This window comes from Armigeres subalbatus, chromosome 2, assembly GCF_024139115.2.
Source record: "Armigeres subalbatus isolate Guangzhou_Male chromosome 2, GZ_Asu_2, whole genome shotgun sequence".
Taxonomy (NCBI): Eukaryota; Metazoa; Arthropoda; class Insecta; order Diptera; family Culicidae; genus Armigeres; species Armigeres subalbatus.
Genome location: NC_085140.1, coordinates 145,882,558 through 145,901,295, shown reverse-complemented (window position 1 = coordinate 145,901,295; position 18,738 = coordinate 145,882,558). Strand labels below are relative to the sequence as shown.

Below are 18,738 nucleotides of genomic sequence, written 5' to 3'. Positions count from 1 at the left end.
GCAGAGATTGCTTCTGTCAGGGCCTTTGCAGTCCCATTGCTTGTGCCCCGGTTCCAGGCACTTGAAGCAAACTTCGGGTTGCTCGTATATGCCCACAGGGCATACCGACCATCCCACCTTGACGCTCCCTAACTTGACTACCTTGGAGGCGTCCGCTGCAGATAGCCGAACCAATGCTACCTGCGTCCCTGCCGGACCTTTCCGTAGCCGAACGGCTACGGTGAGCGTCTCCACTTCACACTGTCGCCGCACTGCCGTGACGAGCTCTTCGACTTCGGTGATCTCGTCCAGGTCTTTAACCCTTAGATTCACCTCCGTAGTGAGTGCCCTCACCTTGACGGTCTCGCCTAGAACTTCCGCCGCCAACTTCTTGTAGGCGGCGCCCTTTTGCGAGACGCCCCGCTTCAGCTCGAGGATCATCTCACCCATCCGGGTACGTCTTATTCGACGTACGTCGGCGCCGAGTTCACCGAGCTTAACGTCACTCCTCATCGCCTTCAAAACGTCCTAATACTTAGCCTCGTCCGCCGTGATGACTAGGGCATCGCCCCTGGAGCGATTGGCGCCTACCCTAGACTTCTTGCTACCCTCATTCGCCTGGGCCTTCTTTTCGGCCCTTGACGTCTTCGGTTTCCTCTTGTTCTTGGCCAGGGTCCAGGGGGCGTCATCCCCCTCTATTTCCCTGGTCTGGTGCGGCTGAGAACTTTCAGCCTGCCGTAACCCCTTACCACCGTCTTTCCTGAGTGGACGGACCTTTCCAGGTCCTTCCTCCCCCGGTTTTGGAGGTACCTGGCCGGGGTTCAGCTTCCCAGCCCCACTACCCTTGTTCGGGGTAGTAACCCTCCGCGTTTTGGAGCGGCCCCCAGGGAGCTCATCCCCTGGAGACTGTCCCCCCGTTTTTGTGTCTGCTCCGTTGGAGCAGTCACCCCCGACGTACCCGCAAATACTTGAGCCTCAGTCTGGGTAGACTTTGGTACCACCGTCTTCGCTGGCACGCCCTCGGTCGATTCGACCTTGCCCGAGTCCGCGAATCCTTGGGCCTCCGTCTGGATAGACCTCGACTTCACCGATTTCACGGGTTTACACTTGGCCGTCCCGACCGCCCTCTCCAGTTTGGCATCCAGCATCGACTTTCGAAGTTTCTGCAAGCTCCTCTTGAGGTCCTTGCTGATATTATGCTTCGATGACGCAAAGTCGATGATGGCGTCCAGCTGTTCCGTCGCCACCTCGAAGGCCGAAAGCCCATCGCGTTTGCGGTTTATCGCCTGCACAAGCCATGGGCCGTCAATAACCTCTACCGGCGTTTTTTTAGCCGAGAGGAAGGTTGAGTGACCCACGCTGGCGCTGCGCACTGAGCTGCCGACTATTGCCTCTGGCCTCCTAGGCGGAGACCTGAACATGCCATCTCTTGCGAAGGAAGTTGTCGCCTACACTACTACCACTAATTGAAGAATTGACTTGGTTTTCCATTTTGGTCCCAAGAGTTTCGCGGGAAAAGAGGTCCACCGCGCCAGAGCCCAGCATGACGCGGTAAGGGACAATTACTGTGGAGGGTGCCCAAGTACCCCACAGGCTCCGTTAAAGGCCTAGCTTATTATTTCACCCCCTGGCCATGCATCTCCTCGGCACGGGTCGCTTGACGCCTTGGGATTAGGGGTTAGGGACGATGGTCCCGGTCTAACTCGCAGTGGCCATGGGGAGGGGTCGTCAAGCCCTTGGACAAAGTCCCTGCTGCCCCCAAGTATGAAACGTCTCTGTAGTGGGCGATTTGTCCTATTCAGAGCTTAAAATATTCATCTTCAGCAACTTCAGTCCGAATTTTGACAAACATCGCATGATCATTCAAAACATAGAATGACATAGACAAACGACTGCTCCACCAGAATCTCGTTAATTACGAGGTAATTAAGTTAAGGCTTAAGTTAAGGCGAGGTAATTAAGTTAAGGTTAATTACGAGGTAATTGGAACAGTAACGGTGATAGAATACATCGTTGCCTCACACCAGCTACGACCCGGATAGGGTCGGACAAGACCCCATTGTGCAGCACTCTACACGAGAAGGCCTCGTACTGTGCCTCGACGAGGCCGATGATTTTCTCAGGAACCCGCTTGCGCCTCAGGGCGCCCCACATATTCTCGTGATTGAGACGGTCGAAAGCTTTTTCGTAGTCAATTAATACCAAGTAAAGGGACCCTTGGAATTCATTGAGCTGCACCAGAATGATACGGAGCGTGACAATATGGTCCACACAGGCCTGCTGCCGCCGGAAAGTCACATCGATTTTCTCCTGAATCCGGGCTAGGATAACTTTGCATAGAACTTTGAGAACAGTACACAGCAACATAATGTCTCGCCAGTTATCGCATACAGTCAGGTCACACTTTTTGGGCACCTTCACTAAGATACCTTGCATCCAGTCGACCGGGAAAGTTGTGGTGTCCCAGATATTACGAAATAAACGATGCAGTAGTTGAGCGGATGTCATGGGGTCAGCTTTGAGCATCTCGGCTGATATGCGGTCGACCCCTGGGGCTTTATTCGATTTCATGCTTTGGATGGCTGTTTGAATCTCTAGCAGTTATGGAGCTTCGATATTGACGCGTGTTATACGTCGGATCCTAGGCAGATCATGCCGAGGTGGTGGTGGCCGAACCAGCGTTTCAGCTGGTCAGTTGGGTCGGTCAATAACTGATCATTCGCGTCTTTCACAGGCATCGTTGTATTCATCTTCGCCCCGCTTAGGCGTCGTAAGATATCGTAGAGGAGGCGAATGTCCCCGGTTGCGGTGGCTCTCTCTCCTTCGTCGGCCAGAGAGTCTGCCCACGCTCGCTTGCCCCGTCGACATGAGCGTTTTACTTCCTTCTCAAGAGCCGAGTATCGTTGACAGGCTAAGACTTTGGCTCCTCTGGTTTTTGATTGCTCTATCGCGGCTTTGGCTTCTCTTCACTCCTCTATCTTCCTCCAGATCTCATCGGAGATCCATTGTTTTCTCTGGGTGCGCAGTTCGCCCAGATTATTCTCGCTGGTAAGCATGAGCATGATGACCGTGCATTTTGTAGTTGCTACTCCATGATCAACCAAACAATCGCAATTGCACAGGGAATCAATGGATGGAAGCATGGGATTCGCTCTCCAACCTCAATGTGCACAGTCCGAGAGTTCTAGTATTTTGGATGGTCGATAACGGCGCTGGCCACGTCCTCACGGTCATCGGGGATGGGAAGGAATTGATGATGCAGTCACTCGCCCACTGCAAGCCGAGAACACCTCTGCACTCGCCACGAGTTCCTGCGGAATTTTATTGGAATTTGGGGATAAGGTTCTATGGCAAAGGTTCGTCTTGGTTAACGGGTTGCCAATGTGATAGTAATGAAAGGGAGATGTATTTTAATTGGATGCCGAAACGAGCTTTTATGCTCATTTCGAATTCTAACAGTTACCTGCTAGAACTAATCAAGTTGTAGGTATAGGGATAGAAGATTGAAACGGTATGAAAGCCCATTTCCAGTTCTAGCGATTGCTAGAACATGAGAAATATATGAAAGATACAAAGTAGGAGAAATGGAACGGGCCTGGGATTGAACCCACGACCTCCTGCGTATGAGGCAGAAGCGGTAGCCATATGACCACCAAGCCCGTTAGTTCACCCAGATTATTCTCGCTGGTGGCGATGAAGGCACCTTCCGGAATATCTGCAGCACGCGTCTCCAGTTCTTCAACGAAGGACCGTTTCAGTCGGCGTGTGTTGAACCGTCGTCCAACTCTCTCCTCCTGCCGACGAATCCGCGCAATGCGCAGGCGTATTTCGCCGATGAGGAGGTGATGATCAGACGCGATATCGGCACTACGTTTATTCCGTACATCAAGAAGGCTCCGTTTCCATTTTCGGCTGATGCAAATGTGGTCGATTTGATTTTATGTAAAGCCGTCACGGGAGACGCACGTGACCTTGTGAACCGGTCGATAAGGGAAGAGCGATCCCCCGATCACCATGTCGTTATTACCACAAAATTCTGCGAACAGCTCTCCGTTTTCGCTCATTTCTGGATTTCATTGCCTTTTATTATGCTGCCATACAAAATTTCGGAAGGTTCTCCTGTTCAGTTCCTCGGTTTCAAAAGCAGAAGTGTGATCCAGTCATTTTGCATGCTTCTCAATAACATGGTCGTTTAGTAAAGTAATACAGTATCCCCCCGCTTATCCGGACCTCGCTAGTCCGACGACTCGTTAGTCCGGATCTCGCTAATTCGGAATTTTCCGGATTAAAAAGTATCAACACCCATTTAAACACATTATGCTGTCAGTTTTCAAATTTGTGCTGTGATTTTGTTTTGGTTCATTTGTATGGATCTGACAGTCGGATTAACGAGAGAAACCCCGATAGTCCGGCCATACATTTGTCGGATCAGCGGGGGTATACTGTACAGTATACCCCCGCTGATCCGACAAATGTATGGCCGGACTATCGAGGTTTCTCTCGTTAATCCGACTGTCAAATCCATACAAAAGAATCAAAACAAAATCACAGCACAAATTTGAAAACTGACAGCATAATGTGTTTAAATGGGTGTTGATACTTTTTAATCCGGAAAATTCCGAATTAGGGAGATCCGGACTAACGAGTCGTCGGATTAGCGAGGTCCGGATAAGCCGGGAGATACTGTTTGTGACTTTCATCTATGAAATGGAGTGATTTCCGCCTATATCAAACGTGGCATTTGATACATACATTAGCATTAGCATTAGCATTAGCATTGTTACGGTGTAATTCGTAGATTGGACACTAGTGATACTCATGTTTTACTTTTGAGATCCTTATCTAGAATGCTATCAGAAATCAAGAAGGGGAGTGGTCCTTGATTCCAGTCTTAAACAAAAATAACAAAAGCATGAGGATTACTACCCCTGGCCACGCCCATCTTCACCGTAACTAGGGAGAGGAAGGAAGTGTTGATGTAGTACTTACTTAACGAGAGGCCGCCGACTTAGCGACACCCTCATAAGTACCACGGAGATGGATAATGAGGAAGGTATTCGTTGGGTCAGGATTTGCCTGTAGCTGGCAATGTGACCGTGGTAGATCTTACCCCGTAACACACCACGTAAAGGTGTCTACCCAGCATTACGGGTCTGATTTCCGCCTATATCAAACGTGCCGTTTGATACATACAAGCAGATATCGGGCAGCAGCGACTATGTCCAAGGGCTTGACGATCCCTTCCCAGGCCATCTGCGAGTTGTGGTGCCTTCCTTGACAGTGTCTTCTAAACTAGTGGAATTAAATGGAATTGTACAAACTCGTCTTATGACTAGTAAATACATTCCACTAAAAGCTTAAAATAATTTTCATATCCACAAGGCCACGTGGAAATCACCTAACCAAGAAACGAAAACCAAATCGACCACGTTCTAATGGACGGTAAATTCTTATCCGACATCACGAACGTCCGCACTTACCGCAGTGCGAATATTGAAGCCGACCACTACCTCGTTGCAAAACTCTCGACGGTGTACAAAACGCGTCGAAGTCGAACGCCGCGGCTTAGCATTGGGCGGCTACAAGACGGTAGACTAACCCAAGGATACGCCCAGCAGCTGGAAGTGGCACTCCCAACGGAAGAGCAGCTAGACGCGTCTCTTGGAAATGGCTGGAGAGATATTCGATCCGCCATTGGTAGCACCGCAATCGCTGCACTTGGTACGGTGCCCCCGGATCAGAGAAACGACTGGTATTACGGCGAATGTGAGCAGTTAGTGGAGGAGAAGAATGCAGCATGAGCGAGATTGCTGCAACTAGAGATGTGCGCCACCGCCGACGAGAAGGAATGTAGGAGTCAGCGACGATACAGGATCCACATCCACAAGCATACCATGATTACCAAACTGTTACTGCTGTTACTATGTATAGCAAATAAATAATTGTTTTTTTATTCACTATTTGAACATCGTACAAAACAGACGTGTGGAGTCGCAGCAAGCATATGTGCGTGGACGGTCGCACTTTGTTTCTGCTGTAAAGTTTTGACGTAAACTACGTCTAAGGGGAAGACTCAGATACAGGGTGCAAAACCGAAATTTCCAAATTCGAGACCGTCACGAAATTAGGATAGATTTCAAACGCTAATAGCGTCTTTATCTTTCGATGGATTTTCGACATTTGCTTATCAATCGATTCAGAAACTCTCCAGCAATTTGCCAATTCTATTGATACTATTGATTATCAACGTTAAACTATTGAAAATGTTATTTCTTTCCAAACCGGGTGAAAAATTCAATTCCGTTCATAAATCCCCAACACGGACATCAGATTGCAGTAAGGTACGGGCCTTTTGATACACTGCTTCGTTTTCCCTGTAAATAAAAAGCCCCGTGTTTCGCGTGCGCGCGTCATTTTCATTCTGGATGTCACGGCGAGCGGACCAGGGCGTCCAGAAGCGGTCCCAGTGACAACGGCTGTCTCAGCGGTGTGGTGGTGCGGATAAATTTTTTTCGGTCGGTGGTGGTGGCGGTCGTGGAAGCAGCAGCACATCATTTTCATCCGTGTCCCATCTTCGGCGGATCTGGCAATCGACGGCGTTCGTTGAGCCGAATCATCGGATGGCGGTCGCGCAGCCCAGTGGCTGCTGTTAATAAGGCACATAAGTGGCAATTAATCGGTTCTTTTCAGGACCATCATTATATTTGGGAGGAAGGTTAAGTTGAAATAATTTTCCTAAAGTGCAACCGCTAGGAACTGGAAAATTCTTCGGTGAAATTTTCTAGCGTAATTCGGAGTTATATGATTTTAGTGATTGAGAAAGTTGATATTAGACGAACTTTCTTCATAGAACAAAGCATAATTGTTTGGCATCGGTAGCGGAATCATAGCATTAGTGCCGGTCCGAGCATAGGCTGTCAGCGGAAGATTGCTACAGCAATTTATTCACTAATGTGGCGTTTGCAACGATTTGGATGTTGTCGGCACAACATGAAATTTTCCCGCGAGACTCTAACTTTGTATTTTTCCTGTTGATGATTAAAAAAGAAATCGGTTCCGAGATGAACTTTATTCAAAGCGCAACCCTAACGTCGGTAGTTGAATCCCAAGCAAGTATCGGAAAGAGACCATGCAAACAATTGATTCGCATTATGACTGAAGAAAATTGTATGGCTTGTATGGCCAGCTATATATGGCCAGGTATTGATGTTTGCTACAGATTTTTTTTCACGCAAACTTCGTCTAAGGGGGAGACCCTACAGGGTTTAAAATGGAAATTTCCAAATTCGAGACATTTGCTTATCAATCGATTCGGAAACCCTTCAGCAATTTGCCAATTCTATTGATACTATTGATTATCATTAATGCTTAATTTTTTTCTACAACAAATATGATTTTGAAAAAGTATCACCGGCGCGTGCTAACTCACAATCTACATGCTGATACATTTACAGTTACATAAAACAACTGAAAACCGAAATACGCCACTCCAAAATTACGAGGTGACAATGTTAGAAAAAGACAAAAGATAGGAAAAATAACACAGTGTGTAGTGCCTCCCCGAGTCACCTTAAGGGAAGATCCTTTAATTACGTAACGCAAAAATTGGACATTTCAACCACCCCACTCCCCCCCTATATCACACTTTTTGTATGAAGCATCTAAAAATTATGAATGGGTCGTCACACTTCGCCCAACCCCCCTCCGCCTCTAAGCGTTACGTAATTTGTGGACGCTCCCAAGAGCCACTTTCATTGATGGTAGCCGATCGTTAGTACTTCATATCAAATATCATATCATATCATAGCATATCAAAGAATATTGTGGCCAAATTCCATAAAATTTGGTCAACAAAAAACCCCTTGACAATAATAGAACAAAACCTGCCAAAGCCGTCATTCCCCCTATTTCAGACAAGAAAATTCAATCTGAGCGCTGCTAATGTTGATGACGACGACCGCGCGACCCACACCATCGCCGGGAATAAAATTTCCGGTAGGAGCTCCGCCGATGCCGAACCACTGGTAGTGGTATCACTACCACGGTCTGCTCTCCGCGACATCTCGAACGAAATGGCTCGCGCGCGCGGAAGGGCTGCTTTCTTGTAATCAATAAAGTTGAACCTGTAGCCACGCCCCTTTGGAGGGTGTGTGATGGTTACACAATATTTGCAGTCATACCGGACAACAAAGAGGCGGGACTAATGAGCCATCTTTATTGTTTATAAGAAAACTGCTCTCCCGCGCGCGCGTGGCATTTCAGCACCTAAAAACTCATGGATGAGTTGAATCATCGTATGTTTTCTGTATGTATGTAGAATCACTGTATGTATGTCGAATCACTGTATGTATGTAGAATCACGAGCGCGCGTCAAACGGAGAAGCTGCAAAAATGTTTTCGCATGGATGACTATCTACCAAAATTATAAGTCTTTCTCTGAATCGTGCTCTCGTGATTCTACTACCGACGGAAAACAATCTGCCTTCTCCAAGTAATTAAGTTCTACTTTGATCAAAATTCATCTCGCCTCAAGTTGTGACAGAAGAGCTACTTTCATTGATGGTAGCCAATCGTTAGTAGGGGAAATTACGGCTTTGGCAGGCTTTGTTCTATTATTGTCAGGGGGTTTTCTGTAACTAATTATGCTCAAATTTGGCCAAAACATTCTTTGCATATCAAAAAATATTGTGGCCAAATTTCATAAAATTTGGCCAACAAAAACCCCCTGACAATAGAACAAAACCTGCCAAAGCCGTCATTCCCCCTACTTCATACAATGAAATTTGCGCTGAAATTTGCGAAATCTGAGCGCTGCTAATGTTAATGACGACGACCGCGCGACCCACACCATCGCCGGGAATAAAACTTCTGGTACGTGCTCCGCCGATGCCAAAGGTGGTACCGATGCGACATCTCAAACGAAATGGCTCGCGTGCGCGAAAGAGCTGCTTTCTTGTAATCAATAAAGTTGAACCTGTAGCCACGCCCCTTTGATGAGTGTGTGACGGTTGCACAATATTTGCATACAGGACAACAAAGATACCGGACAACAAAGAGGCGGGACTAATGAGCCATCTTTATTGATTATAAGAAAACTGCTCTCCCGCGCGCGCGAGGCATTTCATTTGAAATGTCCTGGAGAGCGGTTCCAGCATCGGCGGAGTTGCTGAGAGAATTAATCGGTTCTTCTCAGGGCCACCATTCTATACAAAGGAAGAGGCGAGGCGAATATTATTCAAAGAGCAAATTAGCCACTTGGCGACGCCATAATGTTGCCGTCCGTAGCAGAATCACGATTGCGCCCCGGGGGAGATTCTATATAATATGAATTCGTATGAATGGCATCAGTGGCAGCCAAGCGAAAAATGTCGGAAGTGAATCACAAGCGTGCGTCGGAGGGAGTTGCTGCAGTAAATATATTCATATGAATGGTAAATTGGTAATGTGATCGCATTTTGACTTGAACTACGGGGGAGACTCTGATACAGGGTATAAGATGAAAATTTCAAAATTGGGGACCGTCACGTAGTCATGTAAGATTTTAAAAGATAATCTTTATCTTTTGATGGATTTTTGAGATTTATATATCAAATGAATCGGAAACTCTCCACCAATTTGCAAATGTTATTGAAATTTTTGATTATCAACGTTAAACTAGTGGAAATTTCATTTCCTTCCAAACCCAGTAAAAATTCAGACCCAATCCCCAATCCCAGACCCTGCAACCCCAACACGGACATGAGGTTGTTACATAAGTTACGGTCCTTTTCGCCCATCGCTCCATTTTTCTATGCATAAAAGATTCGTGTCTCATACGCGCACGTCATTTTCGTTCGAGCATTCTCAGAGAGCGGACACGATACTTCATTTGTAGCCTTGAGCCAGCATTGGAGGCGATTGTCGGGCGGAGACAAAGGCATCCCACAGCGCCAGCGATAGGCGGCAGTCAACGATGGTGGAGCGACGGTCGGGACGGCAGCCTCACTGGAGTGCAAATTTTGCCCGCTTGCGGTCCAAGCGACAACGGCTGCCGCGTTGATGTTGGTCGCGTCGTCAATGGTGGAGCTGCGGTAATTGCTGATAGTGAATGGAGTCATTTAAAGTAAATCAATTCTTTGGATTACCATCATTACCGTGGAAAAATGGTGTTAAGCTGAGAGGATTTTCCAAAGTGCAACAACTTGTGACCAGCACACTCTTGGCGTTCAGTAAAATCTTCTAGCAAGATTCTGAATTTGGTTATTTGCTGTCAGTGATTTCCAATGCGTACCATTGAGAAAAATAACAATATAAAATTGGTCAATTGGAGACAAACTTCGGTTAGTTACGCAGAACTTCGGTTAGTTAGGAAATTTAAATGCAAGGATGATATTAGTAGCAGTCAGCTAAAATGCTGTTAGGGATTGGAATTGCACATTATCGAAGGTTAATCGGTTCTTTTTAGAACCAAAATTTTATACAAAAGAATATTAACCGAAACTAATTTTATTCAAAGTGCAAATTATTATTTGCAATAGAAATACCCAAATTAAATTAAGCTCATTCAGAATATTTTTCGAAAAATAAGAAAAAACAACAATGAAATTGATTTTTTTCAAGTGAAACCCCTAACAAATTAAACAAACAAAACTAAACTTCTCATATTATATAAAACTCGAGAATTAAAAAATTTTGACTTAATTACATGAATATATCAGCTACTTTCAAAATGTAAATTTTTAATTGTCGTATCCAACAAATTTTATGTTTTGAATATTGCTCGACACCAGTGTTGTCTCAAAAGTAATCGAAAGAACAATTTTGTAATATTCATGAATTATGGGTCTTGCTAGGTTCTTCATTTCACCAAACGGTTTTACGTAGTTTACGTCGGGCGGTCGTGTCTTGTACACAACCCTTATGATTTTTTTTTTAGTTTTTCGCAGATTATCAACGATTCTAGAATCCTGAGATCAAAGTAGTCATTGCTCGTGAAAGGGCGCGTTTTTTTTTTGTGACAGGAGATTTTTCGGTGCAAAATTTTCTCGTCAAAGTGGAACAGAATTATGCATTGAAGATTTCTCGCGCCTCGTTCAACTCTCTATCAGCGTTTCAAATGAGATCAAAACTTATAACCAATTGTACAACTCTTCTCAACCGGATTTCGAAATATCCAGGCAGCACTGGGGACAAAATCTAAACGGTCGAGGACAGAAATTTGGGGCAGCATATGGACTAGAAACAAGGTATCAAACGTGCGTAATCTTTTGAAGCAATCCATAGCGTTGAACATGGTTGAACTACCAGGATGAGCAGATTCAAGCGATCAGTTACGCAACAGAATCGGTATAGGTAATCTACCAATGGCGCTATCCGGATGACTTGCAAACTGTCGACAAGTGACAAGAATTGGTACGCGTCAAACTAGAAGCTGTCAAATAATTTCTTGTAAACTACCTAAAAGCGAAATATCGTCACGAACTCGTGTACGAATGTTCCCTCTGCCCTCCCCAAAAGGAAATTCGGTGAGCTAATTCCAATATATCTGTTTAATAATTCATAATATTGTCACATATGAAACTAGTGTATGAACTACTAAATACGGTCTGAGTTCAACGATGTATATTTATGATGTATCATGGACAAGGAATGTAAAATAACAACATTGCCAATGACAACAACATTGTCCTCTCTTGTAAATGTTGGGACAAACTCAACTCGCAATAAGCGTTTGTCCCAAACTGCAACGGAATAGGACAATAATCGCCTGCCGCGCATTTTGAGAAGTAGTCGGTTTTCGATGATGTTTTTGGTTAAATAAGTATCAGTTATCAATGTTTAGACACAAACCTAACCATCTGTTCACATGATTTGTGTTTTACTTCTGAAATATACAAGTTATCGCAGTTTGAAAAGTTCACAACAATTTCCTCTCCATGTTTGTTGCAAATAAAACGAAACGCAACATTGTCTTTATCCTCTGCAGATGAGGACAAAGAGTTATCGCTATTCTCTTTTGTTGCTTGTTTTTGGCATTTTTCAGCGACAATTACATTCCTTGATCATGGATATAAATCTTGATCCCGGTAGTATAAATATATTGCATATATCCATTTGATATCTGAATGTATTTATGCGGGGCTTACTGTTAGTGATAGTAACCTCGGAGTGGACATGAAATACCAGGCACTCTGAAATGGGTCACTGGAGCTGCAGTAGAGCTAGCACTTTCTAACTCCCGGATTAAATCTGACTGTTTTAACAGACAGCTTTCTTCCATAACATCACTGCCAGACAGTGGGGGTTAGTTTGTACAAACACACACACATTATCAACGATTCTAGAATCCGCACAAGCCGAATTGATTAGGCTTGTGCGTGATAAGCAACGCCGTCAGTTCAATCGCCGGAAGGATTTCAAGCTAGAAATCTAACGTGCTACCTGGACGCAAAATCCAGACGCTAGTCCCCTGGAGAAGTAGTGCCCATGAAGATGATCTGCAGTCAGCAGTCAGCTGCCATCGTTGGTTATCGAGACTTCCTCATCATGTTCGAAGACGTATTCGGATTCAGTGCATGGTTTCGAAGACGAGTTGTCGGTTCGGGGAATGTGTCTCGATTCAGATGGCTGAGTGACACCATTTACCAGTTACCCCTAAGCTACTAACAACGAAAGGATAAATTACATTGGTGAGCCAGTTCTAATTATTCTATTTTAGGGTAATAAGGTATAATAGACCCCCCTTACCCTATTATGTTTTTGATGCTTCATAACTCATATCATTGACTACTAAATACGTACAGGGCATCGTTTGCTACTATTGCCGCGGATATTGTGGGAGTCCTAGATATCCGGCTCACGGTTTGATTAGCAACGGTGGCTCTTTTCGACCTTCTACTCCCTGAGTAGTTAGTGCGAATAAGGGCGTCCTTGTGATGTTTTGCTGTACCTGTTATGAAGAACTAGTACATCCCATTCTCTACACTTCCTGAGGTTTCTTGCCTCATAAGTGATCCCTTTTTGTAGTACTAGTCTTCATAACAAAAAGGGCACCATTACGGAACATGCGATATGATCAAATTATTCGTAGTACTACTTGACCAACGCCCCCTGCTGGGTGAGGGATAGAGGATGACACACACAGGCACTATCTGAACATCGTACAAGACAGACGTGTTCTTATTTGATCTATGGCTATATTCCTACACAATCATGTTAATTGAAAAAGCAATATTTGTCGTGGAAATCGAATAAAAAAATTACAAATTATGTAAGGTTTCTGTCCGGAAGTCCATATTTACTCAACACCAGAACTGTTTCCAAAATAGTAATTTTTCTTATTTGTCCTACCCACGCTTTGGAACGTGGGTGCGCTTCTGGCGTTGCATAAGATAAACGGAAGAGTAGAGAACTAGTGGCACGCAATGCTGATCTACACGACCTTAGTAAAATCAGGTGAAATCCTGGTAAATTCTAGCTCATTGAGTTGACCCATGACGTTGTCATGCATGGTATGCAAAAATGCGCGTTGTGAACTGCCCATTCATAGTATACTACCGCCACCTCTGGATCATCTCTCACTCGTTCGTGAGAAGGTTCTCGTTTGCGTCCCTACACATATTCTATGGCAAACTGGCATGCAGCCCTTTCATAAGGGGTTTATCTTATTATAAAACTACTGTACGCTATTTACGCGGTACAGTTGCTCCATCTTATTCCGGTATCGATTTCCCGACTGTTTGCAAGTATCATGCGTCTTGTGCGACGTTAACAAATTTCGCTCAGACCACCAGACGTTTCTCTCTGATCCGGGACCAGCATGCTTAGTACCATGGCTGCGGTGCTACCAAATGGCAGATATCTTCAGCTAAATGACGAATATCTTCAGCCGTCTGCAAAAAGATGTTGCGCCTAGTTGCTCTTCTAATCGATCATGTTGACTACCTTCTTCTTCTTCTTCAATGGCTCTACATTCCAACTGGAACTTGGCCTGCTTTTCAAATTAGTATTCTGTTAGCATTTCCTCAGTTAATCATTGAAAGCTTTTCTATGCTCGCCATTGCATGAGTATGTATCTTGTGTGGCAAGTACAATGGATAGGTTGTAGGTCAATGCCCAGAATACCAATCCCCAGAATCAGTTCCCCAGAATGGTATTTCCCAGAATTCCATTTCCCAGAACGACCAATTCTCTAGAATGATATTCCCTAGAATGTACTATTTCCCCGAAAAGAAATCCCTAGAATGACCCATTCCCCAGAAACCAAAAACCCAGAATGACCCGTTCCCCAGAAAAGATATCAGTCTAAAAACTATGTCTTCCGCTGTCATTTCTATAAATTAGAAATACCAGATACTATATTTCTATTCAAAAATACTTATATTGAAGCACGCATTTCCCGGAATAAGGCAAAACGACATATGCTGCCTTCTTTTGAAGCACGCATTTGCCCGAAATGGAGCCCATTTGATTTGTTTGTTAAGGCTCACATATAATACCAAGGAGCATATATTTCATTATGTTCATTGTTCATATTGGAGGAAGACCATATGGCATAATTCCGTTTGGTATAATGCCATTTGGCATAACGACTTAAATGTCTAAAGGGCGTTTGGCATAATTTGTTGAGTACCTCGAGGCCATTTGGCATAATGAACATTTGGCATATTCGTTGAAAAAAGTATCAAATGCAATGGGTCGTAAGAATATATGATTTCCATTCTTAGAAGTCGATGACTCCTTTAAAAGTATGCGTTTGCCCAGAAAAGTCAAACGAGTAGATAACTACTTCTTCAAAGGTATGCATTTGCCCGGAAAAGTTAAAAAAAAAATTCCTAATTTTTTAAAGTATGCATTTGCCCGAGATAATGCCAAAGAGTAGATGACTCCTTCTTTAAAAGTATGCGTTTGCCCGAAAAAAAGGCAAACGAGTAGATAATTACTTCTTCAAAAGTATGCATTTGCCCGGAAAAAGGCAAAAGACTAAATGACTCATTTTTTTAAGTACGCATTTGCCCGGGATAATGCAAAGAAGTAGATAACCCCTTCTTTAAAAGTATGCATTTGCCCTAAAAAAGGCAAGAGTAGATGACTTCTTTAAAAGCATGCATTTGCCCTGAAAAGGGCAAAAGAGTAAATTACCGCTTCAAAAGTACGCCTTCTTCCGAAAGAAGGCAGAAGACTAGAAGATCGCAAAAGTCGAAATGTATATGATTTCTTTTCTACGCGTACGAACCGAATAAGATAAATGACCTGATGATTCCATCTTTCAAAGCTCACGATTGCTCCTTATAACGAGAAAGCATGCACGCATTTGGTTGGAAGAAATCTAATGAGTAGATCATTCTTCCATTCAAAGTATGTACGCATTTGGACAGTTTTTTTTCTAAAATTACAATTTTTCTGGAGGCAAATTAGCAAATCATTTCTTCATTTAAAAAAATTAAATTTAAATAAGGCAAATTAGCAAATCATTTCTTCATTTAAAAAAATTAAATTTAAATTTACCCAGTATTAGCTTTTGCCTAGAGTTTTTATGAATTTTTCAATTTGTATGCCAAATTGTCATTATACCAAATGGTCGTTATGCTAAATGTCTCTAGAATCATTATGACTATTTTTCTTGTCAAACGGTCGTTATGTCAAATGGTTCTTATGCCGAATGGCATAATTCCAAACGCACTTATACCAAATGGACTTATGCCAAACGAGTAGCCCCGTTCATATTTAGTATTAATACGAAGTTTTTTTGTGGTATTTAGTTAAATCTAGGAAATGGTGCATTCTGGGGTATGGTATGCTGGGGAATGTCTTTCGGGGGATGGGGGCATTCTGGGGAATGTCTTTCTGGGGATTGTGGTATTCTGGGGAATGGTTTTCTAGGGAATAGTGCATTCAGGGGAATTAATTTCTGGGGAATCACTTTCTGGGCAATGGGTTTCTGGGGTATGACATACAATCCAATGGATACACTATGTCCAAGGTATCGAGAATGTTTCCAACCCGAAAACATCCTAGACCGGACCGAGAATCGAATTCGCCATCTCCGGATTGGCCTTTGCTCGCAAGGCTACTGGAGACCCTACTAGACTGACTAACCTGTTTCTTTGGTGATGTGAATTCAAAAAATGTTCTTCCTTTTCATTTTCTTCAACAGATGCGTGTCTTCGCTGCCAGGCGGAAAGCAAGAAGGACACCTTAGGGCGCCAGGACTGTGTCGTCGTTTGGGGTGAATGCAATCACTCGTTCCACCACTGCTGCATGTCGCTGTGGATCAAACAAAACAATCGCTGTCCTTTGTGCCAGCAGGAGTGGTCCATCCAGAGAATGGGAAAGTAGATCCGCCGATTCAATGTCACAAAAATAATTTACATGAGGCATACAATGTCTTTATTGTTTGAATGATATTTTAGTTGCTATACTAGAAACTCGAATAAATAAAACTAACTCATCAAAGAACATCCTTAAACAGCTTGTGGAATGCTATATCTAACATATTTGTCTAGTTGGAAATCACCCTCCTTATAGTCCTCGTCTACTACGAATACTTGCACAAAGTCATCAAATTCGTACTTCCGCTTCATGAAAACATCCGTAAGCTGTAGGTTTGTGATGGTAATCAAACCCAGACGAACGGGACAAACCGTAAGGTTGAATTCTTTGTACTTCCCCGGCTCCAGTGGTCCCAGGCTAATCTCGGTTTGTCCTGTGTAACCACAACCTACTTTGGCTTTCGTGTTTAGGTTCATCACCAGATCCATCGAACGTTCGCTGGTGTTCGTCACGCGGCATTTGAAGTCAAACCCGTCTCCTATCTTTACGGTACTGTTGGCTTCAATCACCGTCAGCCGGAGGTCGCCATACTCAATAGGCTAAAAGATGATACAAGAAGACAGTAATTAATTATCTAATGCTTCCTCATTTATAACAATTCGGGTAAGTATAGTCTAATTGCATAATAAAATTAAATAAATAGGGGGAAAGACGGCTTTGGCAGGGTTTGTTCTATTATTGGCAGTGGGTTGTTGTCGACCAAATTTTATGAAATTCGGACACAATATTCTTTGATATGCAAAGAATGTTTAGGCAAAATTTGAGCCTAGTCAGTCGTAAAAACCCCCTGCCAATAATAGAACAATAACTGCTAAAGCCGTCATTCCCCCTAGTTATTAATTTCAAACTTACGCTTCTCTGAAGTTGACTGGTCTGCAATCGACCACGTTCCCCCAAATTAGATCTCCATACAATGTCCAGCTTTCCGATATTGTTTGCAGCTTTCAACGCCATCGGATCATTCATTATAGCCGGTAAGGGTTTTATACAATACAAAAACTGGCAACTATTCATAGGTTGAAGCATGGTTCTCTGGGAAAACACAGATTCGCCCGACGATAAATTATTCAACGACACCACGGTGTAGTGCTCCGAGCTCTCCAGTTCAACCTTCTCCAAACAGATGGGACCGACGGTGATGTTTTGTATCTGTGCTTCCAAGTAAACCTCGTCGGTTTCTGCATTGTAGAATTTGGTCTTTACATCCAGGGGCTTTACGACTTGGAATTTGAAAAACTTTCGGAACGATGATTCCAGTCCAGCTGGAGTCATGTAGGACACTTCGCAAACCAAACTGTAAATATACGTAATTTTGAGAGGTTTGAGTGATTTTACCAGAACATTAAACTTAAACCTTTTTTACAACGAGCCTCAATCCTTATTTGATAAATTATTTTGTTTAGAAAAAAGAAAGTACGGAGACTAGTCGTTAATGAAATGAGGAATAATATTTTAAAAAACTGATTGTCTTCAACTTTTGTAATTATTCATAAGGAATCTTACATATGCGTTCCAATTTCCTTCACTTCATGGTGGATGACGTCATCTAACGTTTCGTCTGGGTGCAGCAAAACTGGACCCTGCTTATCCGCATGGATCGGTAAATTTATCCTCGTATTATTGGACTGCAAGTCGGCTTTCACGGAAACATTGCTCACAGGATGAGCTCGACAATTGTGGACACAAACGTAGCTGGAGAAAGTTTCCCCCAAGTAAATGTTTCCGAAACTCTGCGGCAAGAGCATGAATTGACCCGCGGCTAAAGTTTCGCAATCCTGAACGGTGGTTGCCGATGATTTCAGAATGCTGTCGAAGGTGTTCTGAGGCAAATCTTTGGGCTCCGCCGTGACTATCTGGGAATTTATCAATGTCGGACGGGTGAGGCGCATAACTAAAAAGATATATTAGAAAAAATCTTTTGATACAATAATCAAGTTACCTTTCAAAGCTAACAAATGTTCTGAAGGATCAGCCATTGTTTACGGAAATGTTACGTTTTTTTGTAAAAAATATACAAAAAAAGTCAACCTATTCGTGATAGATAAAAATTCTCAGATAAAAATTATTTTCTAACAAATTTTATTGAAAAAGAGTCGCTGTCAACATGACAGACAAATGTTATCAAACAAACACTGAATGAAAAACAAGTCGAAAAATTCCTGCTAAAATAATTTTCTGAAGGGTAACGTCATAGTCTTTTCCATTTCACACGTGTCGAAAAGGCTAACTTCACGCGTATTTATATAAACTCGAATCTGTCAAAATCAAAAAACTAGCGTGACATGTGGAAATGGAGTTTTGTATTTTTCATAATTTATTTTAACATGCATTTTCTTAGCCTAACATTGAAAGTAAATAACTATTTAAAACTTAGAGAAGATGTTTTTAAGCTAGCAACTTATAACTTCTTATAATCTCTTATAATCTACAATTTTTGGAATGCGTGTT

The 18,738-nt window shown here is 43.3% G+C and overlaps 2 protein-coding genes across 4 annotated transcripts in view; one reads left to right on the top strand and one right to left on the bottom strand.

The window, feature by feature from the left end:
* The window catches only part of LOC134210974 (RING-box protein 2-like), a 126,530-nt gene extending 110,114 nt beyond the window's left edge, over positions 1-16,416 (top strand). For 2 of the 3 annotated variants that reach the window (XM_062687438.1, XM_062687437.1), the window contains exon 2: positions 16,115-16,416. In XM_062687438.1, the coding sequence (XP_062543422.1) occupies positions 16,115-16,296 (182 nt within the window). In that variant the 3' untranslated portion in view covers positions 16,297-16,416. The remainder of the gene's footprint in view (positions 1-16,114) is intronic. The other variant, XR_009978899.1, reaches the window with a different exon arrangement.
* Positions 16,325-18,387, bottom strand: LOC134210972 (probable trafficking protein particle complex subunit 13 homolog). The gene is made up of 4 exons (XM_062687435.1): positions 18,230-18,387; positions 17,794-18,181; positions 17,143-17,584; positions 16,325-16,829 (listed from the first exon to the last, which is right to left on the bottom strand). Exons 1-4 carry the CDS (start codon positions 18,264-18,266, stop codon positions 16,422-16,424), a joined length of 1,275 nt encoding a protein of 424 aa, XP_062543419.1. The 5' UTR covers positions 18,267-18,387; the 3' UTR covers positions 16,325-16,421.
* Positions 18,388-18,738: the final 351 nt, after the last annotated feature.

Bases quoted from the DNA above. Each gene is read 5' to 3' on its own strand.
- LOC134210972 (XM_062687435.1), bottom strand. From the start codon at position 18,266: ATGGCTGATCCTTCAGAACATTTGTTAGCTTTGAAAG. The intron at 17,585-17,793 runs GTAAGATTCCTT...GTATATTTACAG, and splicing joins AAGGAAATTGGAACGCATAT to TTTGGTTTGCGAAGTGTCCT. The intron at 16,830-17,142 runs GTAAGTTTGAAA...ATCATCTTTTAG, and splicing joins CCAGTCAACTTCAGAGAAGC to CCTATTGAGTATGGCGACCT.